The following is a 27826-nucleotide window of genomic DNA, read 5'->3' on the forward strand; positions in this document are numbered from 1 at the left end:
CTCTTAGGAGAATGAAGGACCGGGAAGTCAAACTAGAACGATATCAAATCATTAACAGGGTTCTATCTATCTAACTCTCCAACCCCCTGCCCAGAATTTCATCAATCAAATCACCCACATAATGCCAACGATTGTCATTGTCCCGGGAGCCTGGAGCCCGCCACATTTCTACTCCCAGCTCCAAGAGCATTTTACATCCAAAAATGTCAATGCGAAAGTTATTCCTCATGTGGCAACGGGCGCCGAGCCCCTAACAAGACCCTGGACGACGACGTCTCCAACCTGCATACCGCACTGGCCGAGCTATCCGATGCCGGAGAAGACATCATCCTCGTGGCCCATTCCTATGGCGGACTTGTCAGTTCCAGCGCCGTCAAGGGACCCGAGAAACATGAACGCCAAAAGAACGGCCACGCAGGCGGAGTCGTGATGCTCGTGTATATGGCTGCGTTTGTGGTGGCGCAGGGACAGAGTTTGGTGTCTCCTTCCGGAGGGTTGATGATGCCATGGATATCATCCGAGGTATGCGAACTGAATTCTTTTCCCTCTCCACATCAATCAAGCTTTTCGCGCATAGCCGTCGCTAAAAATAATGATCCAATTGTAGGGAAGCCGCTCGTTTTGCGCCCTCCCTGCCTCGGAGGCATTCCATGAGTTGAGCCCAGCTGAGCAAATTCGTTGGTCGAGCGCGCTGACACATACTTGTCTCTCCGTGTTCTTCGGGAAAGCAACGCATGAACCATGGAACGGTCTCCCGACTGCTTATATCCTGTGCGAGGATGATACTATGCTCCCCTTGCCGGTCCAGGAGTATATGGCTTCGGCGATAGGGACATCTCGGACGCTCCGGTTGAAGGCGTCGCATCATCCATACTTGAGTTTTCCAGGAAAAGTGGTGGATTATGTGACCAAGTTGGCTAAGGAATTTGAATAGAATAGGGAATTGGTTCACATCTTTCAAGTTCTTAACGGGGTTTAGTGTATTGTTAAGGTTGTGGATCCTAGTTTTGGCAGTGGGCATGCCGAGGTTTATGCATTACACAGACTCGTATACTTGATTGACCTAAGACAGTATTTACAAATAAGTTTGCAGTTGGCTTCTGGCTTCTCGTATAGTGTTGGTAAAACACTTGATCACCCTCAACGCGACATAACTCCGACGACACCAGCGACGGGTTATATCGGGTTCCGGCCATACTCAACACAATGCAGCATTTCCTGTTAGACCATTCAGATGTCGACCGAGGCTGCTGATAATAAATCGATAATCATCCCGGACTATGACGTCATGTGTCGTGAAATCGTCCGAATGACTGCGCGAACCGTGCGATCTATAGTATAGGCAATCCAGGCAACTTTGCGTCTCATACAACGGCTATCTTCGGACAGAGCCAAGTAAATCCATTAATCCCATGAATATATATCGAGAGTCTGCCTGAATGACTCAGGATCAGCTGTCGCCTGCAGGCAGCGCAACGCAGAATATCGAAGGAAGCGAAAGCGGGTCCTGAATTGGACGCCTTACGCAGTCCGTGTCTACGAATAAGCACCAAGATCAGAGATTATAGGACTCACTGAAAGGATCCAACGGCCTCTTTAGCGCGTTTCTATGATTCACACTGCAGTATCTCTAATAATCCGTGTCATTTTTACCATGCGTGGGCCCACTAGAACACCCTGCTCAGCTGCGTAAGAGCCAGGTGGGTGCCGATGAACAATGTCTTCTTTTCTCTATTCCTGGGCCTTTTGTGTAACCAGACTGTGTATACGCTAGGCTCCTTACGCCCCGGCCCCGGTGGAGCTGATCATTATCTCCCACGATGTGTTCTATTTGCGGAGGTGATCCACTTCCCAACTGTTGTGTCATGCTGAATGCTCATTGTAGGCATGGCTTGTAATGGCCTGGCCTCGTTCCAGCATTGCCCGTTTCAGGATACAATGTGGGGCAAAGTCATCGTTGACATCTTTGGCCTGAAAAAAGTGTCATCCAAACAGATACCATGGTCGATTGGTAACACAGCCATAGTCACCAGGCAGTGTTGCGCCCATACCTGGGTTCGCGGGCAATGGATAGATTCAGGCAGAAAAGTCCGGGCAGGCGCCCCAGGCTGCCTACGCCGTTGAGTACTTTGTTTGATATCGAGAGCTTAAATACCTCTTCGAAGGCTGCTCTGGCTGTTGAGTAGTTCAACCAATTCATTCTAACCAAGTTTCCTTCATCTCATTCATGCGCAACCCACAGACACCTGTTAAATTGACTGTGAGCGACATCATGCTGTCTGAGAAGACATCAATTCTGGGCTCGCAGCCCTCCAAGGTTCGTTATCATCTCCCTAGATGTCAAGCAAGTCAATCGTCTCACAATGCGTTTCAGGGCCGCTCTCTAGCCTATCATCTATATAGTGTTTATCTGTTCACTCGAAACGACTTCAAAGTTATTCTCTACCCACAAACAGCAGTGGGCATTTTCCAGGCCCTGGCCGGAGGATTGTTAACGACGAATTCCACGCCGAGTCTGGGAATGATCCTGGCTCGATTACCTCTTGTGGCCTTCTGGAACTGGCTGAATCTATTGGTGTTCAACCTCGCGAACCAGCGGTTACCCAACTCTGTCATCGAAGACTCTGTCAACAAGCCATGGCGTCCCATTCCGGCTGGCCGGATCACGCCGGACGAAGCCCGTCGACTACTCTTGGTTCTCATTCCACTGGGCGTTATCCTCTCATACTTCATTGGCGGCTTGCGTGAAACCGCCGCCATGCTCGTACTTACCTGGATGTACAACGACCTGGCTGGCGCAGACGAAAACTACATTGCGCGCAACGTCCTCAACGCCGCAGGCTTTATCTGCCATGGATCCGGCTCCACCACCATCGCAGCCGGGTATGGCCAGTACGAACTAAACCCAGCGGCCTACGTATGGCTGGGAGTGATTGGACTCATCGTTCTCATGACCATACACGTTCAAGACATCCCAGACATCGAGGGTGACGCCGCTCGGGGTCGACTCACGCTACCAATCATCCACGGCCAACAAGCCGCTCGTATCTCTGTGGCCGTCGGCGTTCTGTTCTGGTCCATCGTCTGCCCCAAGTTCTGGGCTTTGGACGTTGTGGGTTACCTCATTTTGCTGGGCCCTGCCGGGCTAATTGCCTATCGGACCATGCAGCTGCGGTGGGTGTTGGCGGATGAAGTCACCTATCAGCTGTGGTGTGTTTGGTTGATTTTGATCTATTTGCTGCCTCTTTACAAGAACCCGGCGGTTCTGACGCAGGCCCTAGACTGGTTTTGGCGATATGCTGCTGCGGCAGTGTCGGGCTATCTGTTTTTTTGATTGAGGATTTGGTTTGTTCGATGTTGTGATGAACTGATGATTGACGTCGTTGACGGTCATGTATTTTTATCATTGTTTTTCTTTATTCTATTTTTCCTTTTCTGCCTCTTCGCGTCTTCTTGATTATTCTCTTGCTGCTTTCTTTCTTTCTTTCTTTCTTCTTTTTTTCTTTTTGCCTTTTGCTGTTCGCGTTCTGATTTTCCTGTCTGAATTATACCCTAGCATAGCGATAGACCAGCCCCTTGAGAACCGAATAATTCCACCAAATCAATCCCTCCACCCGATACACTAAACGTTCCTCCGTCATCTCGTGAGTCATGTAATCTGCTCTTCTGCACCGTGGCGTAGCTGATTGTAGCACCCCCAACGTAGGAAGAATTAGCTATCTGCCTGCCAAGCGACCAGGATGAATGATTGACGCCGAAGAGGGAAACGGGCACGCAGGATTCTTACCCTCGCCCTTGCCCGCACTCACTAGCCACTACCAAGTTCCAATGGCAGTGTCCAATCAGGGCACCTCCGAGGCCTCGTCTGACATCAGCCGATCCTACTGGGCAATCGGTTGGCCCGTGCCTGGCTGGAGGACCCGTGGATATGGGGGCCGTTCTCGTTTTCGGCTTGCTCCCGTTGGTTACCACTATGACGATCTCCACTTTGTGCAGATGAGGCTCTGCTGGTGTTTTGCCACCGTCAGAATCGCTGAGTCAATACTGGCTGTGCTCGTGATGACTGGTTATGTCGTTTAGGCGGTGTTTGGTTTGCCTGGGTGCCTTGAGCGCTGGTGCTGGTTGGTGGGTGTTGTTCTGGCCCAGCGGTTATAACGGTAATTTGTCTTAATATAGATACCCCGGTCTTAGTTTATGCATGCTGCGGCAGGTTGCGTATTCACGGGCGTCATTGAAAGTGTGATGAGGGGTTGGAGGGTCTGGTCAATATGCCTACATATATTCAGCCGGATGTTATCATGGTTCCTAGACGTCAAACCCAACACTGTCACGCAATCCAACCGATCATGTCCTACCAATCTCACGCTGCGTCGTTTTCAATTGCGTCACTGGCGCTAGCCGTGGGGTATGTGTACATTACTGCATGCACCAATCTCGTCTCCAAGACAGTCTGTTTCGCTATCGAACTGGTATGCCCAACATCCCCAATCTTTGTAGGAATCAAACTAACTCGAATCCCAGCTACTAGCAGTACCAATTTACCGGCTAACATTCCATCCCCTGGCAAACTACCCTGGACCGTGGTTTGCGGCCGTGACAGACTTGTACAGCGTCTACCACTGCCTCGCGGGCGACCGACACCTGGACTTCCTGCGTCTACATGAAAAATACGGCCCCGTCGTTCGATTTGGACCGAATCGCTTATCATTCTGTAGTGATCAGGCTGTCTCGGATATCTACGGAGTGCGCGCCAACACGCAGAAGTCTCAGGTCTACAGCGCCTTCAAGCACTTTTTCGCGGTCCCGGCCAGTTTGACCACCATCGACCGCAAGATTCACTCGTATAAACGACGAGTAACCAGTCGTGCGCTGAGCACCTCCGCCGTCAGAGGTCTCGAAGAACTGATTCTGCAAAACGTGCGACGCTTCTTCACCCTCCTCCCTTCCTCCTCAGACCAGCCGCAATCATGGTCCAACCAAACCGTCGACCTCAGTAAATCCATTCAATACCTCCTCTCCGACATCATGGGCGACGTCACCTTCTCCAAGAACTGGAACACGCAGTCCAGCCCGGCCAACCGTCCTCTCCTGGACCTTATGACGCTCGGCACCTGCGGTATCAATCTCGCCGGCCACGTGCCAGCCCTGCTGAAGCTGAATCTCGACAAGATCTGCTTCCCCTCGCTCACGCGCGGCGTCGCTGACTTCTTCCGCCTCTCTGAAGCGCAGTCCTCATGGCGCATCTCTGTCGACCCGGCCTCCCTACCCCATCGCGACCTCTTCGCTGCCCTCATCGACGCCCGCGACCCCGACACTGGCCGCGGCTACTCCCAGCCCGACCTCGTCGCCGAAGCGGGCATTCTCATCGTCGCCGGCTCCGACACCACAGCGACAGCCACAACATCGACGCTCTTCTACCTCCTCCATCACCCAGAAGCATACGCCCGCGCCCGCGACGAAATCGACCGTGCCTTCCCCTCCGAAACGGACGAAACAACCGCAGATGTCGAAACCATCCGAATGGGCCCTTCCCTTGACAGCTGCGCCTTCCTTTACGCATGCGTCCACGAATCCATGCGTCTTTCTCCCCCCGTCGGAGCCGTCTTACCTCGAGAAGTGCTTCCGGGGGGCCTGATCGTGCGCACCACTGACACGGAACACGTCGTCCCGGCTGGCACGGACGTCGCGGTTCCTATCTACGCTCTCCATCGCCAGGAAGCGTACTGGTCTGATCCGCACGCCTTTCGGCCTGAGAGATGGCTTGATATGCAACAGGCGACGGGTAAGGGAACCTCCTCCCCTCCTTCCGGGGGTGGTGCACATGCGAACGCATACATGCCTTTCGGTGCTGGTCGGACTAGCTGCGTGGGTCAGGGCTTGGCGTATCAAGAATTGGGTCTGATATTGGCGCGATTGCTGCGCGCGTATGACATTCGTTTGGCGCCGGGGGTGCATGCGGGTGAAGGAGGGCGTTGGTGGGAGGGGGGTCTGCGATGGGGGAGGCATAGGGAGAACGATTTTCAGACGAAAGATGTGTTTACGAGTACGCATGATGGACCGGTGGTGCAGTTGAGAAGGAGGGTTTTGGGAGGGCAGGGGGGGTTGACCGAGTAGTTGGCGTTCTTGTTGTATATCGATGGGCTTTATGTGGGAGTTTGTACAATTTATAGTAAATGATGGTATATATTTGGACCTTTGGGATTATGAAAGAAATCAAATCAATGCTCTTGATAACCTTCTATACCTATGAATCCAAGTGGTTGTCACTATGTCAACCACAGGCACATGATAAAGCTAGCCCTAACTGGTCGCTGTTTTGATCAAGTCAAAATCGACACCCCTTACTAGTAGTTATGCATAACCCTTATGCCTTTCCTGTTTTTGCATAACATCTCAACTAGGTCTAGTCGATTGAGCATACAGGATGACGGGATCCTCGATGATCCAGGCTGCCAAAGTGTCGGCAAGGCTGCGACACCACAGACCACTACTAATTCAGTCTCTTCCCCAGGCTAAGGCTCCCAGGCTAACCAGTGCCCCTTGGCAATCCCAAATGACAACAATGAACAACACAACATGTATAACACCGCAGTATTATAGACTCGTGAGTCATGACGTACGGAGTACGGGATGAAACTTTTCCGTGTCCTCCGAGACGTTAAGGATTGTTTGCTGCGTCTGGGGTTGTTGATCCCTACAGTACTTTTGACGATCTGGACCGGCCTATGATTGAACTGCTGGGCGCTTCACCCTGGCGATATTTACGCACTGACTGTGGTCGGGGGAAATACCCGCCTATGAATTCCTTATCGCCAGCGCCCGGGCTACATCTAGCCCGAGGCGTACTCAAGCCCCACCATTTAAGGGTGCATAAAACAACCAAAGAACCATTGAGCTGATATACACATACAGCATTGTATCCCGCGATGACCACGTGAGGAGGCTCAAAATGACTCCACCTGCAGCTGGTGGTTTGCGTTTCTCTTCAATCCTCCCATTCCAGACCGTCGATTGGTATGTCGGCTACATCGAAATAAGAAAGGTCGCAGGATGGTGGGACCCTGAGTGTCAGCCAGCCACGTCCGCTTAATCTATGTCCTGTCTGGGTCTGGCCTTCTGTGACGGATGCCTAAGTGTTCAGGAATCAATTTTGTTTCCTTCGGATACTTGACATTTTTTTTCGTCTTCTTCTTTGGAAAAGGAGGCGCCTGGTGAGTCATACTATAAATGCGACCAGACGAATGAAACACAACGTCTTGACTGTCCACGCCTTCATGATTAGATTTGGCGACACTTCCACGCGCTAAAATACAATAGCTAGGAGTCTTCATAGTTCGGAACTAAACCGATACCTAGTGCTTATTCCACCAGCCCCGAATCCAGTCTTCTGCGCTGATCATATTGCACAACGCAATTGACGTTTAACACGACCCTAGTCATTAGTTGAAGGCTTGGTGCTATAATACCGCTACCGGACACGATGACATGCCCGCTGGTGCTCAGCGGTGGGGGCTGCCGATTGCCGAGTAGGGGGTGCGGTCGCCCGTATTCAAACGGCCCAAGGCGCAGCAGGGCGAATGGGGGTGTGGACTGTGGACGCCTCGGCAACCAGCGCGGTGGGAATGTCCGACATGACGTTTTACAGTTTGGGTGCTTTTTTTAGGAAATTTAAAAGTGGATATATATGACAGCAAAACTTAGTTCAGTTGTGGAGAATAGATTATACAACAAAGTTACCTGTCAGACGTTTTCTAATCGACATATCATACACAATATTTATCTCGCATTCCGCTTGCGTATATCACATCTTTTGGTTCTTTTTAGATATTCCTGAATTAAATTCTCTTCCTCTCACCCCTATTTCACTTCATATTCCCCCCCTCGATTGCAACGTCTGTACGACGGTTGAGTCTAGTTTCACGCAAAAGCGACGGCGGCCAACGCCATGTTAGCTGATCTAGAGATCTCCTCCATCTGGTACGTAGCTCTGTTGCTACTACCAGCGTGGATCATCTATGGCGCCATTTGGCGTCTATACTGGAGTCCGCTGGCCGGATTCCCAGGACCCAAGTGCGTGGCTTTGACCTTCTGGGTGGAGTTTTACTACGACGTGGTCAAAAACGGCATGTTCATGTGGGAAATCGAAAAGATGCATGTCAAATATGGTTTGTCCTGTCTACCATGAACCTTGAAGATTGAATCGTGCTAATAGCCTTCGACAGGACCCATTGTGCGCATCAGCCCTGACGAGCTCCATTGCAATGACCCTGACTTCTTCGACACCATATACGCCTCACTACCAGAGCAGCGCGACAAGTACGAGAAATTCACCCGCTCCCCGGACTGCAACAATGCCACTGGATTCACAGTCCAGCATGCCCATCACCGGCTCCGGCGGAATGCTCTCGCCCCATTCTTCAGCCAGCGCAACACGGTTCTCCTGGAAGACCGTATCAAGAGCTGTATTGACCGGCTATGCTCGAATCTACGACACTACCGCGATACGCAGCAACCGTTCAATTTGACCGTGGGATCGCTGGCCGCTACCATGGACATTTTCACTAGCTACAGCTTCGGCGAGTCATTGGGGATGCTGGATGACGAGAAGAAGGCGTTCAAATGGCGTGAAACTATCGTCCACATTATGAAGGCTTTGCCTATTGTGCGGGCCTTTCCGTTCATGGCGCGTTTGGCCCCTGTGCTTCCAGCATCTGTGGCAAGGTTCGTCATGCCTGACTTGTCGGTGTTGATGGAGTGGAAGCAGGTAATTCCCTACCCTTTCTTGTACAGCCTAGTACCCAGCCAGGAATTAACACCCTCCAGAACATCCGCAACCAAGTAGCAGACGTCCTCGCCTACCGAGGCCCCTACGCAAAAGCAAACCGCGACACGAAACCGAAAACTATCCTCGAAGAACTCCGTGACACGAACAAGCTTCCTCCAGAGGAAAAGACCCTCCAACGGCTCTCCGAAGAGGGCTCGATCCTGTTGATTGCGGGCAGCGAAACTCCCGCGAAAGTCAACGCCATACTTTTCTACCACCTTCTCGCCAACCCAGAGAAGCTGGATCGTCTCCGCGCCGAGCTCGCAACTATCTACCCCAATCCATCTGCCCCTCTTCCTTCTATCACGTCCCTCCAGGCCCTGCCCTACTTAACAGCTTGTATTATGGAAGCTTTACGCCTGCAAAGTGGCGTCTCAGGCCGCTCGCCTCGTCTGGCTCCAACGCCTCTGCAATACAAACAACATTCCATTCCCGCTGGGACACCGATCAGCTCGATATCTGTGTTCCAGCACTATAACGAAGACATCTTCCCTGAGGCGAAGACTTTCATCCCAGAGCGATGGCTCACGCAAGACGAGACGGTACGAAACGACCTCAAACAATACCTCGTGGTATTTGGCCATGGAACTCGAAATTGTCTAGGTCAGCCACTGGCAGACGCAGAGCTGTATCTTCTAGCGGCCGCGTTGGCGACGAGAGTTGAGCTTCAGCTGTATGAGACGGATATCGAGGATGTTGAGATTCAGAGGGATTGGACGGTCCCGCAGGCGCGATTGGGGTCGCAGGGTGTGAGGGTTTTGGTTAAGGAGGTTTATTCCTGAGGCAATTGGATAAGGTTGGTGTTTTCTATGACATTGTTTGTTTCTGTTGGGATGGAAAGCGGGAGTTGTTTGTTTGGGTGATTTTATGTTAGTTTTTGTGCGAGTGACAATACCAGCGATTAGAGTATGATTCATTCGGTGCAGGAAGAGATGTTCTTTAGGAGATATCCAGACAATAGGCTATGAGGCAATTCCACAACAATCCTTGTTCATCATGAAGTCCTAAACATCCTGGAGAAGTCCGACATGTATCTGTATCTGTTGGAAGCATCCGATAGTTCGGCGCGTCTGCACATCACGAGACTGCGCTATGTTCAGAATCGGTGTAGCTATATAACCTACCTTTCTCAAAATCCGATATATGCACGTGCGTCTATGACTTCTTCCCCTCGAAAGTCGCATCCCGCTCAGTCACAATTAATATCTGATCTAAAACTTACCTACAACGGTATTCTTTGCTCTAAAAAAAATCAAACGAGAGATACTCGAAAGACTCTATAACTCCCCAGGCATGAGCAATCCTCCCTTCTATAAGCTTCCTGTCGAGCTCATAGACCTCATAACAGAGTACCTCGCCTCCAAGGACTGCAAATCCCTCCGCCAGACATGCTGGAGACTCAACACCCTCGTCACCCCCCATGCCTTCCGAAACATCACCCTGGGCGTACCAAACTTCGACCATCGAGAGAAGCAAAACATGGAAGGAACCCCGGAGCTAATATACAAATACGGCCATCTTGTGAGATCCCTTACTGTAGACGTATACGGCTTCATGATCTCCGATCACTGGCGCTGGAAGTATGAAGAACACCCGTTCATCAAACGTCTGCGTTCTCGAGGGGAGGACTACGACCATGAGCTGATGGTCGATGATTGTTGTCTCTTTCGGCATGCGAGTCTGCTCACTCCTTTGGGATTGCGGATTCTTCCGAATCTTCGTTCTTGTGAGTTTCTCTACCCCTATTCCCCCCTCTCCCTCTCCCCTACCAGCCCTCATGCTAACCACTTTTCATTCTAGTGAATCTAAGCCTCGTGTCTTTAAACACTCAACGAGACGGCCATCCGTTCCTGATAATCCCCACCGTGGAACACATCACCCTGAACGCCTTACGGCTCGAAATATCCAATTTCGCCCATCTGCCACGCTTCCAGCGAACGACGAACCTCAAATCCTTCACGATCAACTGCCCATTCATCAAGCTTGATACTTTGAAATCAATGCTCTCTTTCCCAAAGGCTCTCACGCATTTAGAACTTCAATGCTGCTCGCAACTGCACCAATCGGACCGCGCTTGGAGCGCGACCCAGCTACGCAGTGCTCTGGAGGTCCAGCGGGGGTCGCTGGAGGTTCTGGTTTTGCGAGAGACGAGGGTCGTGTTGGAGATGCGGTTCAAGGGGAATAGGTTTATGACTCATCGGGTGGAACCTAGGCAGCCGGGTTATGTGTTCGATTTGTCGGGGTTTCCTAGGTTGAGAGAGTATAGCGGTTTCTATCCAGAGACTTCGGGGAAGTTTAAGCAGGGTGGGGAGGGGACGAGGTCGTGAGGGTGTAGACTGGCTGAATTTGTGGATTAGATGTCGGATATTTGACTCTTGACTCGACTCGCTGTCTAATGGATCTCTCGTTGACTATGTGTCCTTCTGTTTCATCTCCTTTGGTTCATTCATCTTGTGATAAACAGCTGTCTGAGGATATAAGCACTTGTGGTTTGGCTTTCTGTTATGATACCAAAGCAAGCAGTTCTCGAGCCGAAATGCTAAAAACCCGATAAGATAGATCTCAGTCAATCCAATGAAGTATCATCACAGTGGAATGCAATATACCAAACAATATATTCAATAAAGAAATAAGTACACGCTTTTGGTTCATCTAACGACTTCGCCTATCAAACATGAGATATGAAGAAACATGCAAAGCCAAAATCCAGAAATATGATCCAGCTATTTCATTATAACACGGCAGAATAGTAAGGATAAGGTAATACAAACTCACTCATCCTCGCCCAGAATTAAGTTAGTACAGTTATTTTAGGGTCATTTAGTCGGACTTGTCCTTCTGCAAGGAATCGGTGATACAGCCGTGGCTGGCGTCTTGGACGAGTCTATAGATCAGGTAGTTAGCACACGTCCACGGGAAGGAAAGCAGAGAAGAGGGGGGCATACTGAGCGTATTTGCCCAAAGTGCCACGCAGAGTCAGGCCAGTAGGAGGAAGCTTGCCGGCATCGCGGTCAGCCTCCCACTGCTTGCGTCGCTCGGCCAGAGTCGTCTGGTCGACGTCCAGGTCGAGAGCGCGGCGCTCAGCGTCGATGGTGATGACGTCGCCGTCCTTAACAAGACCGATGGGTCCGCCGACGGCGGCCTCAGGCACGATGTGACCGATCAGGAAACCGTGAGAACCGCCAGAGAATCGACCGTCGGTGATCAGGGCGCACGAGTTACCGAGACCGGCACCCATGAGGGCGGAAGAGGGTTTCAGCATTTCTATTGAAAGCTATTAGTATGATAGGGGGTGATGGGAAGGGCAAGCAAGACATACCGGGCATACCCGGACCTCCCTTGGGTCCAGTGTAGCGGATGACCACCACGGTCTTATCCTCCTGCTTGATCTCGTTGCGCTCAAGCGCAGCGATGAAGTCGTCCTCGTCGTCGAACACACGAGCCTTACCGGTGAACGACATACCCTCCTTACCGGTGATCTTACCGACGGAGCCGCCGGGCGCCAGCGATCCACGGAGAATCTGGATGTGACCGGTCTCCTTGATGGGGTCGGAGAAGGGACGGATGATCTTCTGATCCTCGGGGAAGTCGGGCACGTTCTCCAGGTTCTTGGCCATGGTCTGGCCGGTGACGGTCATACCCTTGCCGCTGATGACACCCTCCTTGATCAGGAACTTCAGCAGCGACGGGGTGCCGCCGATCTTGTGCAGGTCGTGCATGACGTACTTGCCGGAGGGCTTCAGGTCGGCCAGGAAGGGAGTCCGGTCGGAGACGGCCTGGAAGTCCTCGATGTCGAGCTTCACGCCGACCGAGTCGGCGATAGCGATCAGGTGCAGCACGGCGTTGGTAGAACCACCGGTAATGTTCACCAGGATCATGGCGTCCTCGAAGGCCTGGCGCGTCATAATGTCGCGCGGGCGGATGTCCTCCTTGAGCAGGTTCTTGATGGCCTCACCGGCGGCCTGGCACTCGATGTACTTGGCGGTGGAATCGGCCGGGAACGACGAGGAGCCGGGTAGGGTCATGCCCATGGTTTCGATGGCGGTAGCCATGGTGTTGGCCGTGTACATACCACCGCAGGCACCCTTACCGGGGCAGGCGTGGCGGATGATGTCGAAGCGCTGGGGCTCGGTGATGTTGCCGGTAATGAACTGTCCGTAGGCCTGGAAGGCGGAGACGATGTCGATGTCGGCGTTGTCCTGGGTGGCGGCGCAACCGGGCTTGATGGAACCACCGTAGATCATCAGACTGGGGCGGTTGACACGGCCCATGGCCATCAAGACACCCGGCATGTTCTTGTCACAGCCGGGAATGCTGATGTTGGCGTCGTACCACTGGCCGCCCATGACAGTCTCAATGGAATCGGCGATCAGGTCACGACTCTGCAGTGAGTACCGCATACCCTTGGTGCCCATACTGATACCGTCACTGACTCCCACCGTGTTGAACTGGTAGCCGATCAAGCCGGCCTTCTGCACACCCTCGCGCACCTTGTGGTTGAGATCCAAAAGGTGCATGTTGCACGGGTTACCGTTGTACCAGACCGACGAGATACCGACCTGGGCCTTGTTCATGTCGGCTTCCGTCAGACCCGTGGCGTAGAGCATGGCCTGCGAGGCACCCTGGGAGATGGGCTGCGTGATGTTGCGGGAGACCTTGTTGAGGACGGGTTCCTCATCGGAGGCGGCGATCTTCTGTCTAGGGAGGGTGGTGGAGATAGGGCGACTGCCATTGAGATACCAAATCAGCTTCACATTCAACCAATTGATGAATGATCGAGGGGCAATGGCAATTTCTTACGCAGTCATCGACCGCTGGGCCAGGCTCCGCAGAGCAGAGGGCATACGGCCCCGGGTTTGCGAAAGAAGCATTTTCACAGGTGTGCAATCGACCGACGGCAAGCACCAGACTCAAATGACGGAGGAGAGGAGAGTTGACAATGGCACGAAGTCTGGCCGTGGACGACAATAATAAAAGGCCGCGAGCAGAAAAGTGGAGCGGGCAGAGCTTCCCTCCGCAGCGAAGTCGGGGCCGGAGTCGGCCTGAGGCTCCCCGGCACCAATCCTCGCTTGGCCATTGTCAGCGCCAATCAGCTGACGTGCTTACGCAGTCATCAGTCATGACTCATCATACAAACACAGACAAACACAGACAAACGGCACAAATCAAGCAAAACACGCAAATCAATGAATCAGTCCATTATGTTTATCTCTATTTATACCAATAACACCATTAATCTCTAGGGTATAAAAGTGGTTTATCTTCTGGCTGGTCAAAGCCCGATCCTTATAACAAAACCATATAAAAAAAATTCGTCAAGCCGCAGTAATGCATCACCATATATCGTAACAAAACCTTATAAAAAAAAACAATGCGGGTCAATAAGAATCGAGAGTCCAGCTCTACGGCACTTCTTTATCACCCCTCTTCAGTCCCCCCGGCACGTCGATCGCATCGCGCACCCATTCCATCGACGCGATCTCATCCAAGCTGATGCGTTTCGTGTTGCGCTTGAGAAGACCCTCGACACATTTGCGAGCATCCTCGAGTTCCTTGCCCTTCTCAGGGTCCCATTCTCCGTCGGCATCGGCGTAGCGGTACCACGACCATTCGAGTCGCGCGATTCGGTGGGGGGTCCGGGCTCGGAGTTTGTTGGGGTCGCCTCGAGTGCCTGGAATTGCGTCGAATGGGAGTCGGTTCTCCATCATGGAATAGAGCAACACACCGAGGGCCCAGGCATCGGTCGAACGTCCGTCGTACGCCTGTCCCATGAGGATCTCCGGGGCAGCGTAATCCTCGCTTCCGCAGCGGGTATGAAGCAGCGCATTTTCGGGCGGTTGCGGGATCCGTCGGGAGAGACCTAGATCGCTAAGGGTGATGATGGCGCGATCGTACGTGCGCCAGTCGGTAATATTCTCCATAGCGGAAATCGGGAGATTAACTAGAACATCTAAAACAGCCAAGTTAGTGACACTGCGCATCGGTAAAGAGAAGGGGAGCGACTTACTTTCAAGCTTTATGTCCCGATGGACAATGTAGTTCTCGTGCAGATAGCGCACGGCGCCGACCAACTCAGCGAACATGCGCCGGATCAGCTGCGGGCTGATGGGTTTGGGGCTGGAAGACGCGAGGTCGAAGAGATCTCCTCCAGGACAATAGTCCAAAACCAGCAACGCGCGCTTTTCGTCACTGCCAAAAGCCTTCAATTGCACGAGGGACGGGTGATTAATCGACTTTAGAATGTCGACTTCCCGTTTGAGGGATACCTCCAATCGCTCTTCGTCGGCGCCTCCCGCAGGCCCGTGGTCGATAATCTTCACGGCTACCAGTTTCTGGGTCGCCGCGTTCACGCCAGTAAGACTAGACCCGGTCTGCGGCAGTTCACCACCCTCCGGGATTTCCATTCTCACGGCCAGGCACACTTGACTGAAAGTACCTTGACCCAGCTGGCGCATCTTGCGATAGAGTCGCGGTTGCTGGGTGCGAATCGACCGCACCGAGTAGACTTCGTCCGGTCCGTCAACCACCTGCGGGTGAGTGATCACGGGCGTGCTTGTGATGTCGTGCCGACTCCTCGGTGGGGATGGAGGGTGGACGGCGGGCAGAGCGATGCCACGGTGCACAGCCAAGTATTGTTCGCGATGCAGAGCGTTCGACTTGGAGTCGGTACTGCAGGATGACGAGATCCCGTTGGGTGCGCCGGAACCCGAGACCACGACTGGACGAGGCTTAACCGGGACGCTTTTACCCGGGGGAACGTACTCACTCAAACTGCGGTTCCGCCCATGCTTCGGAGCCTTGACATCCTGACCAACCTCATCGATCTGTTTCTCGCCGCCTGACTTGTCCAGAGGGGCGTATGGTTTGCTGCGCGACCGAGCGTCGGAGACGCCGAGCATTTGCGACGAGTCACTCAGTCGCAACCCCCGACTCGACCCGGTTCTCGACGCCGACGACGGGGTCCGCGAAAGCGATTGTGAATTGCGTCGGGGAAGTTTCCATGGCGAGGTGCCGCTGATGGGAGATGGCAGGGGGGTGATGTCACCCATAGCCATCAACTGCGGCGACGACAGAACGGAGGCTGGCGACAGGGAAGTGCCGCTAGGAAGGGAACTGGCGAACAGGCCGCGCAAGCTGGGGGTTCTATGAGGGAGACTGCCGGATGAGACGCTATGGTGCACAAAGGGATCGGACTCTTTGGACGAGGTGGAATGAGCGGAACCGGGAAGATCGGTGCGAATCTGCAGCGACGGCGGCGGATGTGGCGAAGCGAGGTGGTACTGATGGTGAGGCTCATTCTTTATATCGGTCGAGCAGCGTCCGGTTGACAAAGGAGGGGAGTAAAGACTCCCATCTGCCGGGCTACCGGAATTTGACGAGGAAGTCTCATTGTCACTCGGAGCCGTCGTTGCGCTGAAATGGTGTAACTCTGGGGGGATCTTGACGAAGGGACCAGACCGATCGGCCGGTTGAAAGGAATCCGTGAGAACCATCGAACGAGTGGGAACTATGATACTCGACTCTTGTTTATGATTCGAGTCGAAAGGACGGGATGGATGGCTTCCGCCGCGACAAAGAGTTCTCGCGGGGAGGGGAAGGGGGGGCAAAGAGAGAAAGCGCGAGCCCTATGGTTATGTATCCAAGCTTAAATTAGACCGGAGATTTCGTCCAAGCGTTTTCCTCGGGTGGAACTGAGGAGATAACCTAGTATGTCCCAAGTTAAGCTTAGAGATGATCCAAGGGACGAAAAAAGGAAGGGTTCCTGTGGCGTTACAGAGACGAGATGAAAGCCGAGTTGCGCGGGTCCACGAGGGTCCTGCGATGAGTAGTGTAAGGAAAGGGAGAACACAAAGAGGGGACGACGGGGAGGATGTCAGAGGAGAAGAAGAGAAAAGGCGACGAAGAGGAGAGAGGAGAGGAGAGGAGAGGAGAGAGAGGGGAAGAGGCAAAAAGCGCAACGAATGGATGACGACGGGGGATCATCCTCAGAGAAAATACCTTGGAAAAGTTACAGCAATACCGGAGGTGATGACGCTGCAACGGAAATTGCCAGGCGTTCCCAGTCAGTTCGCCAGTCTAAGACTTTCCGACTCCTCTCAGACTGAGGGACAGAACTGGGTCCTCCGGGACTAAGTCGTTAGTCCGTTTAGTCTGGGAAGCGCTGAAAGAAAGAGAGAAAAAACCCGCAGCGGAGTCAGCTGATAGGGCCCCCGTCCTGCTTTGGGACTAGTCGCCACGAGGACACCGGCGCTACCCCGCATTCAGTAATACCCGTTGCGGTCTTCTTCTTTACTCCTCCCTAGAAGACAGAAGTACACCACTCTGGCACGCGCAGATGCTTGCGTCTGCGCCTCGTATTGATGACTCCTCGCAATGGCTGAGCATTCTCAGAAAGTATCAGCTCAGTGATGTACTCGTACACAGTACAGAACACGGAGTAACTCTCGATAGATCGACGCGTTTGATCATTCTACTCCTGACATCCGGATTCCTAACAGACTACCGCCGACTACTGTCGCATCCTAGTAGTGGCTGCACCTTGCATACAGACTGTGGGCATAATTTACTGCCTCTGCCCTCCCCGAGCCCTTGGTTAGCGTCAACTAGCACTAACAGTATCCTTACCTCTCAACAAACCAACGACGGAAGCTAGTTCATGTTTCCACACCCGACCCTTTCCCACTCCGTACTTCTACTATGACGGAGTATTATTGATTATCACTTCAACTATCCCCGGATATAACACGAGTCCCTGTCGGCTACGCTGCATGCAGCTCCTTGACTACTCCGTACTAAAAAATCCTTCGTCCCTAGTCGATCGCAATCATCGTTGATCCCGCGGACGACGAACCCACGGAGTATATTCGCCACCGCACCTGGACCAGGATTTGGGGACCATTATTCGTAATGTCCCTTTCGCGCTAAAACAACAAGTGGCAGGCCCGCTTCTACCGCCGTCGACGGTCCAAGTGGGTAAAGGGAACAACTAGTCCGGCCTAGCGGCTTCCTTGCCTCTTGAGCTTATTGCCGGGGAGATTGAGAGTCGCGACCAGCCGATGGTCCCCCCTTTCGAAATTAGTTCGGGATTTGGGGTCCATTCCGACGGACTGCGATAGAAAATTGATTGCTCGTCTTTTAAATCACAAGTGTCTGCAAATTCAAATTGTTGATTGTCGTCGTTCCGGATTGATTTGACGCCCCGTGCACCTCGTCGGCCACGCTAGGCGTAAATATCTGCATTAGTCTGGGTTGAGCGAGATTACTCCGAGTCGAAGAGTATGATTGCGATTGTCCCTGGTTGTTTTGGGCCAGTAGTAACTCATTTATACTTCATGGCAGGTTTTGTTGAGTGTTGATTGCTGAGTATTCTCTGGCTTTTAGGGTTTTCTCCGGGCCCATTCTGCGGATCGACGCACCGATACGTAAGCATCCAATTTTGCAGTTGTCGTTTCACTTTTCATCCGGTTCTTGAAGACCCTCACAAATGATCATCGCCAAGACGGTGACAGAACGACTCGAGTGGATCTTTCCTTTTGTTCGACTTTCCATTCTCTGTCTTCTTTCTCTTTTCTCTTTTTCTTTCTGCCCTGTGCCCTAAACGCGTTCTCAACCCCATTCAACCGCATTCTTGGGTCTCAATCACTGGACCCTGGGTTAGGTTTCCCAAGAAATCTTTGTTTATTGATTTTCATTTCTCTCCCTCTTGGCGTTCATACCCTTACTCCATAGTCTAATTGTGCTGTTTGATTAATAATAACAGCCAATATCAACGATCCATTCGCAACCAGGGGATAATCCCTGCCGGTGTCAATAGTTCGAATATGAACGGAGCCAGATTCCCTTCTGGGATACTGGCAGCTGGATAACCGACTACAAGCTGGGTCTCTGCCCTCTCGCCTCGTTAATTTGATGAATATCGAATTCTTCCTGTCCGCGCTACCGTCGCTACGGGGCTATTCTTACACGGTGTACGGAGAAAACTCGAAAACTTATCTAATTAAAATTAATTAATTCTAGCGGCTCAACGGCTTGTCATCCCAGGAACCTGGTCGTTAGTCAGGCACGGTATCGCCGTTAATTTTTATTATTACCCAGAAAAATATTGTGAATTTCATTTCAATTATGCTTTCCGGACCAGTCGGAAATCAAATTGTTGAATATCAAAATTATCGTTCAATTTTTCTCGAGGTTCGGTCCCTGCGTGCTTGCGCTTGGCGTCAATATTTCGGAAATTCGCAGATCGGAGGGGGCTGGGAATTTTGTTTTTGCGCATCAGAAGAACCCGAAATTACCCTTGTGATCGATCATTTTCTTTTCTAATCTGGTCGGCTGTCATTTGGAGCATCCCCCAACAGACACCCGACAGGCCGTTACTCACTGGTTATGCAAAACTTCTTATGAACGATGAATCATCAATCACCCCGTGGTTTAGTCTAATCTCCAGATCCTACTAAGGCGCTGATTCATTTTTCCTTCGCCTCATTCGACTACACCGTACGGTATAGTTATCAGATAAACAACGATTTATCGTACACGAGAAACCCTTCCTACCGTACTCCCATATTATTAACCCTGCCCTAAAACCACCACGTAGACAACCCGTGATCCTCAACGAACACTTCAATCCACTCCACTCCGACAGAATTTGACGGTCACGATTGTGCGAAAAATAACCAGAAAACCGAAGACCAAAAACCGAAGAATGGGTGCGGAGCCACTTCACCGCGATCTAGAATCAGGGGTGGAGCTGCGCGTCTCCACCGGTTTTATTCACAAACGCTCGTTGCGTGGATGCTGTTGGTTATTGGCCGGTGGATGTGTCTCTATTTTATTTTATTTTATTTCTTTTCCTTTTGGAGGGGGATTTAAAATTTGACGCGTTTATTTTATTTTTTATTTCTTTTTGCTCTGATTTCTCAAACAATATAGATATGTATATTGTCGTGATTGATATCAAACTCTCTCTGTTGTGCTTTATCTCTGACCTTGAGGTTGTCTCGAGTATAGCACTCCATCTTAGAGTGTAATAATTCAACGGAGTAACTGTCTCTGTTGAACCTGATCGTTTTTAACCATGTAATAACCATGTATTTTGCCTGTGAGTCATCCCTATCGCCAACCTGCTACTACTTGATACTCACCCATTGCTACCGGTCGGGCTTCTCTGCTCTCTTCGACTGAGGTAACTCCTCCGATATCAATAGAAAAGTTTATAAATCTCATCTGAGTCCAGCTCCCATAATGCACGTTCAAATAGGGACATTTCATCGGAATAATTCTAACCTGTGGCTGTCCATAGTCTTGATTTTATCAGGAATAGCCAGCAACTTAACTGTAGGAGATAACAAATGCCATTAACAATGCTGGTGTACGATCACTCAAGATAAGAAACCCGTTATCACAGCTTATCTCGCCTACTTCACCCATAATCATCCACCAGAAGTGCTATACTACAGCCCATTGATCTTGCAATGAAAATCCACCCAGAGAAAACTACCAATTCCATATTCCATAGTTATTATCACAGTATAAACCTACCATTCTACCAAACAAGATGTAATATAGACTTATGAACATAACGTACATAAACGAGCACGACACAATGCCAAGCACCACGAACACACCCTAAACCCTTTCTAGCAATCCCCTCGATCGAGCACTGGAATGTCTTGCATACTTTAGACAGATCTTATGCATGTCTTAGATCCGACTACGTGGTAAGCTGTAATACACGTATCGGTCAATCCAATTGCATTGGGAATTATTTTGTTGATGGCTGAATTGGGGTCGATTGTTGATTCTGTCAATTCTATGTGTTATTGTTTAGGCGGGAAGGCACATATATATAGTGTGTGAATTGATGAATTCCGCAGTATTGACTCAACCCAACCAAACAAAGCAATACCTTGTCATGCGTTTAAATGCAGAAATATGTAGATTACCTTGAGCATATATATGGTACATCATCAGAGGAATGTCTATCAAATCGCCCTCGTGCCCAAAAGCAAGGTCCGAAGCACCGTTTCAACCGGAATTCCACACCGACTCGACTTGAAGCAGGAGAGGTCCAAATCATCTTGTAGAAACCGGCTTCACCACAACCGCCACAGCCGCCACGATCACCTTCTGCTATGCATGCTGCATGCAATAGATAGTGTTACTATTTACAGCGTTGCTTGGTTTCGTCCGATGAAGAGAGCAGTTCGGTATTCTTGGCATTGACGTTGAAGGGTCCGTCATCTCAGAAGACACTATATACACATGTATATGAGGTTGGCAGGCTACACGTCAGACATACAAACCACCTCCGGGGATGAGGGATACGAGATCTGCTAGGAGAGAGGTAGTCGCGAGTTCCTCGAGGGGGATGTCAAACAGGTATCGTGGCTTGTGCTAATCAAGTATAGCAAATCCGAATCGGTGAAGGAGTTACGTGACTGAGAATCCACGATTCGCCCCACAAAACTCAACATACCCTGCCGAGACCCCTCCCATTTGTAGTCCTTTATTCTCTGCCTCTCGTATCGAAAAGCGCCATTCGGTAAACGGACCTATAGCAGCAAAGGTTGACTCAGTTGGCTTGGTATCACCACCGCTCCAATTGCTTTCAATCGCCTGTCGACTGAAAACCGCACTAGAAGTAAAGTCGTCGGTGGAATGCACCTTCGCAGTGTTATAGACAAACGGGATGTGGACCATGTCGTGCGAGAAATGGTAATCGAGTCTGTTAGTGTCTTGAAAGGTTTCATTTCCCATATGAGTGACGTTCACCATGAGCGGTCGACGTTTGACGGCATCTTCGTCAACTCTCACCCCTAGAAGCCATAGGCGTACTTGGTTGATCCTAACATCCGCACGTCCAGAACCAAATGGAGCTGCGCCTGGCTCTAGTCGTATGGACACGGTGTATATGCCTTTTGTGCTGTCATGGCTGATTTCGCGACGCTTCAGGGATACCAACTCTGTACTGCTGAGTCGATAGAATAACCCTTTGTCATTCTGGTTCCTTGGCCACGTCACGCGTATGTGACCAGCCCAGCTATTGAGACACTCCTCGAAAGCGTTGTCAAGTTTTGACTGGCCCTGCTTTAGTTGCAGCGCAGATTGAAGTGGTCCTGGGCTCATGAAATCAAGCTCTTTCTGCAGGCCCCAGAATCGGATTGCCCGGCTCTCATAGTTCAACCGCTGCATCAACTCAAGCCTGATATTATTCCGTGTGCTGCGGAGCCAGAAAACAATTGCAGGGATGTACGGATCCAGCTGCAGTTTTCTTTGGCCTAAACGATTGGCTTGGCTCTTGGAATAATCGTAGGCGTGCTGTGCTTCCAGCAACAGCTGGATCGACGAATTGTAGTGGACCACTGCGTTATTCCGTGCTAGCGTAACAGTAACATACTCGTCCAAATGATCTTCTATAGCTTGTCTCTGGGTTTCGGGAATAGCGTTTTTGAAGGAACGAAGCAACTGTCTGATGTTGGCGGTCGTACTCATCACCTTCAAGGCGCCGGGGTTCATCAATGGCAATCTGGTTGTTCTTCATGTTTCGCAAGGCTGCGTCTAAAGAATCAAGCTTTTCGCCGCACTGCGCAAGCTGATCAATGATATAATCCTTTTTGACTGCTTCGCCTTTCAGGGTCTCTACCGAGGCAAGAATACTGTCCCACTCCACTTCAAAAATCTGAAAGTTCCCTCACCGAACGTGACTACAGCAAAGGGACTGGCTGTTCCCCAAGATCTCATTTTGACAGGACAACTTAAAACCGAATGAGCTGCCCGGTCTACCGCTTGGATATTGTGCTAGAGAGATATAAAGCGGAGGCTTGTCTAATTTTAGTCCTATCTGAATGCTTGGTTCATCGTGATATTCTTTTGTCCCACGGGAGCTGTGTGTCGCACAGAATGATAACGAATAAACTGCAAGGAAACCTGTATCTTGCCTGTTGGCGTGAAGAAGACTCAAAACATAGTAGTGGTGTCTGGTAGTAACGTTCTGTTAGCATTGTTGATTTGTTTCAAGGGCTGCAGGGGCCCGGGGTTTATCTAGGATGTATCACCTACGGTTGAGGGAATCATCGTTAAACCACATGAGGAGAGGCGGAGACCCAAACGGTGGATAGTAAGGAGAGAGGACGTGGCCATTCGTGGTGGGGAGGTTAGGGTTCTAGCCGTTGCGGCCACTTAGAGGGGTTGGATACCTAGGGATAGGGTGGGGGATTCGAGGATGTTGGTTGATTTTGGTGTTGTTACGGGGCCTGGCTCTGGTGGAGATGCGGTTGATGGGAGAAAGTCGAGAGTGGTGCAGCATTGTTGGCCGATCGAGGGACGGAGGTCATGGGGAGGGTGGTTGTTGCGTGGGTGGGCGCTTTTCAGGATGTAGTATAGAGTTGATCTTGGGAGTTCATTGATTATGATTGTATCTATGGTAGGTTAACCAAGAGCAACAGTCGTGAGTGGTATATCAAGGTTGAGGATGTAGAATAGCATAATTATGTTCATAGCGCGTTCATTGGGATAATGTCTATGATAGAGTAACAAGTTCCTATGAGTATATACAGTTCATTATGCTATGTATTAATGTTTAGTTTGTATGCTGGGCAGGTCGTGGATTCGCCGCGCGTATAGGTCCATCATGTGCATCAAGGGATCGCCAAACACCGCCTGCCGAAGAACTGCGTCGTTCGTCATACAGGCCTCCACGGGTTCCGCCGCCAATGCATATGTACCGTTGGCATCTCGCTTGCGAAGGACGATCACCTGGCCTGCGACAGACAGCGTAGCAGGCGGAATGCGCCATAGTGCCGGCTTGCTTGGACGATACTTCCCGTACAACCGTGATATCGGAGCCGGGGACATGTACAAGTTCAAGAGAGAGGAGACATAGGTCTTGTCGGCTCTCGGAACGGGATCGCCTTCGTTAACGACGGAGAAGAATATGGACGAAGGGTCGAACGGAGCTAACGGTCGCAATGACACTGGCGGCGCGCCAAACGTCACGCAGTGCACGTTTCGGAAGAACGTGCGCAGATGCGTCAGTTCGGATCCTCCCGTTGCCGCAAACATATGGCAGTACAAGAGACTGGCCACGGCACCGCCGGCTGAGTGTCCAGTGATCAGGATCGAGTAGTTGGCTCGACTGGGGTCTTCGGCCAGTAGGTCGCGCAGTCGCGAGGCCACCGGACTAACCATTTTCTGTGCCACCGATAGAAAGCCCGCGTGGCAGAGATTGAATGGGTCGTCGAGAAAGCCACGTGGAGATGTGGGGGCCGTTTTCATGTTGACGGCCCAGTCGCGAAAACTTTGCGTGCCGCGGATGGCGATGACCACCGTCTTCATGTCGTCGACCGCCAGCGATTTGATGACCATGGCTTTGGTGCCGGTGCGATGGTCCGCGTCGAAGTAGGCGGGATTGTTGCCGCCGCTGGGTCGTTTGTATACATTGCGGGAGTACTGGGCGGCAAGACGCAGCAGCGCATGACCGGCCGGATAGCTGGGATGTTAGTAGAGTCCGGAATGCTTCTCGAAGAATACTCACAGGTTCAAAGGGGGTAATTGAGGGGGTAACCGGGAGTTAGTATAAAGATAGACCTTGGAGAAAAAGCTCAAGGCATTCGAGTCGCTGGACTTGTCCTTATCCACCGATGTATGCGCCGCAGCGTCCGACTGGACGGGGTATTCAGCAACTATGACAATGAGCTGGTGTATCTCGGGTAGTAAAAAGTTCCTGAATGCTCACCCATCTCGTCTTTCCCGGTAAACAATCCCTCGTCCATGGACGTGATAACGTTATCCAGCTTTCGCAGCATTACCCCGTAAGCGTCGACTCCACAAGACATGTATTGCTTCATCTGATGCTCCAATCCGGACATGGTCGTATTGGCAATTCCGACCGTCTGCGACACCATCCCGGAGAGGCTGGTGTAGGACTGCCATTTCGCAAGAGAACTGCTAGACGTTGACGGATGAGAAGACGGAGACGACAGCTGCGCCGACGACGAAACCCGATGCCGATACGGGCTCGGACGCGAGGGCGATAAGTGCACCGAAGACGCGGTCTTATGATGATACGGATGGGTCGGCGGATGGTCGTCAGTCTTCACCGACGTTGTGGTTGCTGAAGCTGCCGGTATTGTGTACAGGGATTGGACCTGCGACTGGGCCTGCTGCACCTGCACCCGTGGGATCGGCTTCGCAGCCGTGACCTGGTCCCTGGGAGGCAGAGGCGGTGTCGCTGCATGTTCGGATTTGGATTTCTTATGCCGTCGGGAACTGCTGAACCATCCCATGGTGCGATGGGAGGGATGCAGGATTGGAAGACATGGATGGATCCGGCGCTAAGGCGTTAGGACGAGAGATGAAGAGCAAATGGCGGACGTGCTTTCTTTATATCACACCGTCAGCCTCACTGCCTCGGTCCTCACGTGGTCCGCTGGATTGGGTTAGCGCCATGCGTGATGAGCAGATGAGGCTGCATTTACCATGTCATTTATTCTATCCATTTCTGGATTCTGACATAGATTCGTTAGATTGAGTACCAGATTTCCCTCTCCAAACTATACAATGTTTATACATAACAGACCTATCTAGCATCCGGAATCGTGATATCATATGAAAGTCCTCACTATAAATAATGATACAAGCTGTGGTTATTGATATTGTGGTCTTTGCAGGTTTGGGCAGACCCTGATTTCATAACTGAAAGACGTTTGTCGGATTTAATTGAAGACTGAATTGGGTAGATAAACAAAAACTAGTTGTGATGTGTGGAATGACCTAGACCAGACTAATACTTTGAATCGCCCTGCATGGTCAAACAAATTGTCATCTACATGCAAAACTAAGACTCCGATTCCATCAAGTCTTACGTCACTCAGATAATCCCGACAACCAGGAACTAGCAGTTCCAAAACCGCCACATTGCCTCAGGCTCAGACCCCAAAACACATGTGCAGCTTCAATTCAGTCTTGAAAGCTTTGAGCTTATCTTCAAACTCCGTAGATGATCCTCCAAGGAGGTCCTTGTTGACCCCATTCGCGAAAGAAGCGAAACGGTCGCGGGCCAGTGCTCGGTTTGACAGGCTTTGGTGCAGTAGAAGATGCTGCTCATATCGCCAGTAGCGGGTTCTGGAGCTTCCTGGCAACGAGCTGGCCTGCTTTCCACAGTTCGCACAAGTACCAATTGCAGATGCCATCTTTGCTTGTGATTGGTGGATAGGGTTAGATTGTGGATGGAGTGCAGGTACGAAGGTGCACGGCTCCGTAGGAGAGTTAGGAAGACGAAAAGAGTTTATGTGCAGAGCAACGAGATAAAGCTGGAGAGCTGCAATCAAAGAGATATTCAAGGAACTGATTGAAATGATGATTCTACAGTGGCCCAAGCTTCGCAGGAGAGAGGCCATGTGATGCTGCTAATCTAACCGATATGAATATCTGTTCATTCACCAGAGCCCAGGGCAAGATGGTCATGAGACCTGCTCGTCAAATGAGTGAATTCGTAAATTTCTTGAAAGCCAGTGGAAAGATTCAATCTGTTGTTAAATTCTCTTTTGATCATGTGCTCACCCCTTCAAAGGTTGAGGCGGCTTACATAGATGGGTGGCTATCGCCGTAGACAGAAAACAGAAAAAGCAAAAACGAAAGACAGAACTAAGCCAGAAGGAAAAGAAACAACTCATCCCATCATTTCAAGCACCTTCATAGTGCGAAGGATGCCCGACCGAACCAATCTGTGTATCTACCAACTTGAACGCCGACGGTCGTCTGCCTTCTTAACCTCAGCCTCCGCATAGAGAGTAAGAGCAAGTAGAATTGGACCCAGCTTCCTCATATCTCCGGCACTTTCGGTATTCCAAGGTCCGTACTGATGCATGGTCATGAATGAAGGAGGTTCGTCATCCGCGGGCTTCGTTTTCAGATAAGACACGTATCCGCTGTCGTATTCTGCGATAGTGATGAAAATCTCGTGCCGATTTTGGGATACATGCACCCGACTAAGTCCTATAAGTATAAGAAAGAATAGAGGGGATGGTAAGGATACTGATAGCTTTTCCAATGGAGCATCAAGATCGTTCTTAATGCAGCCTGTCATCTGGGAACTCTCTTGTATCTGAACAAGAATTTGATTCTCACCACGTCTGGTGACAGGCTTAACCTCGATGAGAGCCCAAGGATTTTCATTACCGTCATCGAGATATCCGTCGGTCCGAGCTTCGAATTTAGCGGCTTCAAAATGGGCAAGGAAAGCTTTCCTGTGCAGAGTCCAGTCACAACGCTTGATAACGTCGAAATGAATTGTGAGGGCATTGAGGAATACCACAAGAGCCGTGTTGACAATCTGCTCATCCTTGGTAGGTGGATACATCAGGTTATGGAGCTCATCAGAAACTTGGGCAGCTGGGGTGACGGGTGCCGATGGCACTTCTGACTCTGTCTCTGACTCTTCTTGCACAAGCGAATCATCGTCATCAGATTCCTCGAAAGTTGGCATTTGGGACGCCGAAGTGGGATTCTTAGATGGTGTGTCGTCAACACCCATTGTCCTGAACTCATCCAACAAATTCCCCCGATGCCTGCGCGTGGTAGCTCTTTGCCTGGCAACAGGCGTATCGAAGCTATCTGGTCGCATATGCTGCCTATTGTTAGCGGCTTTGATTTGGTAATGTCGAGCAATCGCAAAGCTGCCGTCTGGAATCTTTGCGTTTTTGATACTACGGCAATAAGCTGCCCAGGAACGAAATTCAGAGAGCAGCTCATTAGCCTGAGCAAGATAGGGCTCCAAGACAGAGGGCAGGTGAGAGAGTTGATCTCTGAGATGGACTTTCCAGAGAACGCGCAAGAGCAAAAATTGGGCGTAAGTCATCTTAGAAGCAGACGCAAGCTCAGCCGCATGCACCGTCTTTCCAACAAGATCGTGCTCCTCGACTGCAGCCTGCCATTCAGGATAGTCAATCGGCAAACGTTTAGGTAAATCTGCCATTCTGAGATAGAAAGCATCCACTGGACTCT

At 51.0% G+C, this 27826-nt stretch overlaps 11 protein-coding genes across 11 annotated transcripts; 5 read left to right on the plus strand and 6 right to left on the minus strand.

Annotated features, from left to right (window-relative positions):
- Positions 1-121: 121 nt before the first annotated feature.
- LDX57_004789 (uncharacterized protein) lies at positions 122-430 on the plus strand (the record flags this gene model as incomplete). The annotated part of the gene is made up of 1 exon (XM_046086464.1): positions 122-430. One exon carries the CDS (start codon positions 122-124, stop codon positions 428-430), a length of 309 nt encoding a protein of 102 aa, XP_045942429.1.
- Positions 431-2272: 1842 nt separating this feature from the next.
- On the plus strand, positions 2273-3334 carry LDX57_004790 (UbiA family prenyltransferase; the record flags this gene model as incomplete). Its single annotated transcript, XM_046086465.1, has 2 exons — positions 2273-2317; positions 2375-3334. 2 exons carry the CDS (start codon positions 2273-2275, stop codon positions 3332-3334), a joined length of 1005 nt encoding a protein of 334 aa, XP_045942430.1.
- A 1012-nt stretch (positions 3335-4346) lies between these two features.
- On the plus strand, positions 4347-6114 carry LDX57_004791 (cytochrome P450; the record flags this gene model as incomplete). Its single annotated transcript, XM_046086466.1, has 2 exons — positions 4347-4469; positions 4522-6114. The coding sequence occupies 2 exons, from the start codon at positions 4347-4349 to the stop codon at positions 6112-6114; spliced, it is 1716 nt and encodes a 571-aa protein (XP_045942431.1).
- A 1831-nt stretch (positions 6115-7945) lies between these two features.
- On the plus strand, positions 7946-9606 carry LDX57_004792 (cytochrome P450; the record flags this gene model as incomplete). Its single annotated transcript, XM_046086467.1, has 3 exons — positions 7946-8165; positions 8223-8764; positions 8824-9606. The coding sequence occupies 3 exons, from the start codon at positions 7946-7948 to the stop codon at positions 9604-9606; spliced, it is 1545 nt and encodes a 514-aa protein (XP_045942432.1).
- Positions 9607-10117: 511 nt separating this feature from the next.
- LDX57_004793 (F-box protein) lies at positions 10118-11151 on the plus strand (the record flags this gene model as incomplete). Its single annotated transcript, XM_046086468.1, has 2 exons — positions 10118-10550; positions 10625-11151. 2 exons carry the CDS (start codon positions 10118-10120, stop codon positions 11149-11151), a joined length of 960 nt encoding a protein of 319 aa, XP_045942433.1.
- Positions 11152-11420: 269 nt separating this feature from the next.
- On the minus strand, positions 11421-13820 carry ilv3 (dihydroxy-acid dehydratase ILV3). The gene is made up of 4 exons (XM_046086469.1): positions 13625-13820; positions 12144-13549; positions 11770-12088; positions 11421-11708 (listed from the first exon to the last, which is right to left on the minus strand). The coding sequence occupies exons 1-4, from the start codon at positions 13693-13695 to the stop codon at positions 11645-11647; spliced, it is 1860 nt and encodes a 619-aa protein (XP_045942434.1). The 5' UTR covers positions 13696-13820; the 3' UTR covers positions 11421-11644.
- Positions 13821-14226: 406 nt separating this feature from the next.
- LDX57_004795 (putative protein kinase) lies at positions 14227-16317 on the minus strand (the record flags this gene model as incomplete). Its single annotated transcript, XM_046086470.1, has 1 exon — positions 14227-16317. The coding sequence occupies one exon, from the start codon at positions 16315-16317 to the stop codon at positions 14227-14229; it is 2091 nt and encodes a 696-aa protein (XP_045942435.1).
- Positions 16318-21253: 4936 nt separating this feature from the next.
- Positions 21254-22339, minus strand: LDX57_004796 (uncharacterized protein; the record flags this gene model as incomplete). Its single annotated transcript, XM_046086471.1, has 1 exon — positions 21254-22339. The coding sequence occupies one exon, from the start codon at positions 22337-22339 to the stop codon at positions 21254-21256; it is 1086 nt and encodes a 361-aa protein (XP_045942436.1).
- Positions 22340-23395: 1056 nt separating this feature from the next.
- LDX57_004797 (lipase family protein) lies at positions 23396-25107 on the minus strand (the record flags this gene model as incomplete). Its single annotated transcript, XM_046086472.1, has 3 exons — positions 23396-24311; positions 24357-24504; positions 24558-25107. The coding sequence occupies 3 exons, from the start codon at positions 25105-25107 to the stop codon at positions 23396-23398; spliced, it is 1614 nt and encodes a 537-aa protein (XP_045942437.1).
- Positions 25108-25749: 642 nt separating this feature from the next.
- Positions 25750-26013, minus strand: LDX57_004798 (uncharacterized protein; the record flags this gene model as incomplete). Its single annotated transcript, XM_046086473.1, has 1 exon — positions 25750-26013. The coding sequence occupies one exon, from the start codon at positions 26011-26013 to the stop codon at positions 25750-25752; it is 264 nt and encodes an 87-aa protein (XP_045942438.1).
- Positions 26014-26555: 542 nt separating this feature from the next.
- LDX57_004799 (uncharacterized protein) lies at positions 26556-27797 on the minus strand (the record flags this gene model as incomplete). Its single annotated transcript, XM_046086474.1, has 2 exons — positions 26556-26818; positions 26951-27797. The coding sequence occupies 2 exons, from the start codon at positions 27795-27797 to the stop codon at positions 26556-26558; spliced, it is 1110 nt and encodes a 369-aa protein (XP_045942439.1).
- Between the last annotated feature and the right edge of the window lie 29 nt (positions 27798-27826).

The sequence above is a fragment of the Aspergillus melleus genome (genome assembly GCF_016097325.1).
Source record: "Aspergillus melleus strain CBS 546.65 chromosome Unknown contig2, whole genome shotgun sequence".
NCBI lineage: Eukaryota > Fungi > Ascomycota > Eurotiomycetes > Eurotiales > Aspergillaceae > Aspergillus > Aspergillus melleus.

Bases quoted from the DNA above. Each gene is read 5' to 3' on its own strand.
- ilv3 (XM_046086469.1), bottom strand. From the start codon at position 13,695: ATGCTTCTTTCGCAAACCCGGGGCCGTATGCCCTCTGCTCTGCGGAGC. The intron at 13,550-13,624 runs GTAAGAAATTGC...TCTCAATGGCAG, and splicing joins GCCCAGCGGTCGATGACTGC to TCGCCCTATCTCCACCACCC. The intron at 11,709-11,769 runs GTATGCCCCCCT...CCTGATCTATAG, and splicing joins ACTTTGGGCAAATACGCTCA to ACTCGTCCAAGACGCCAGCC.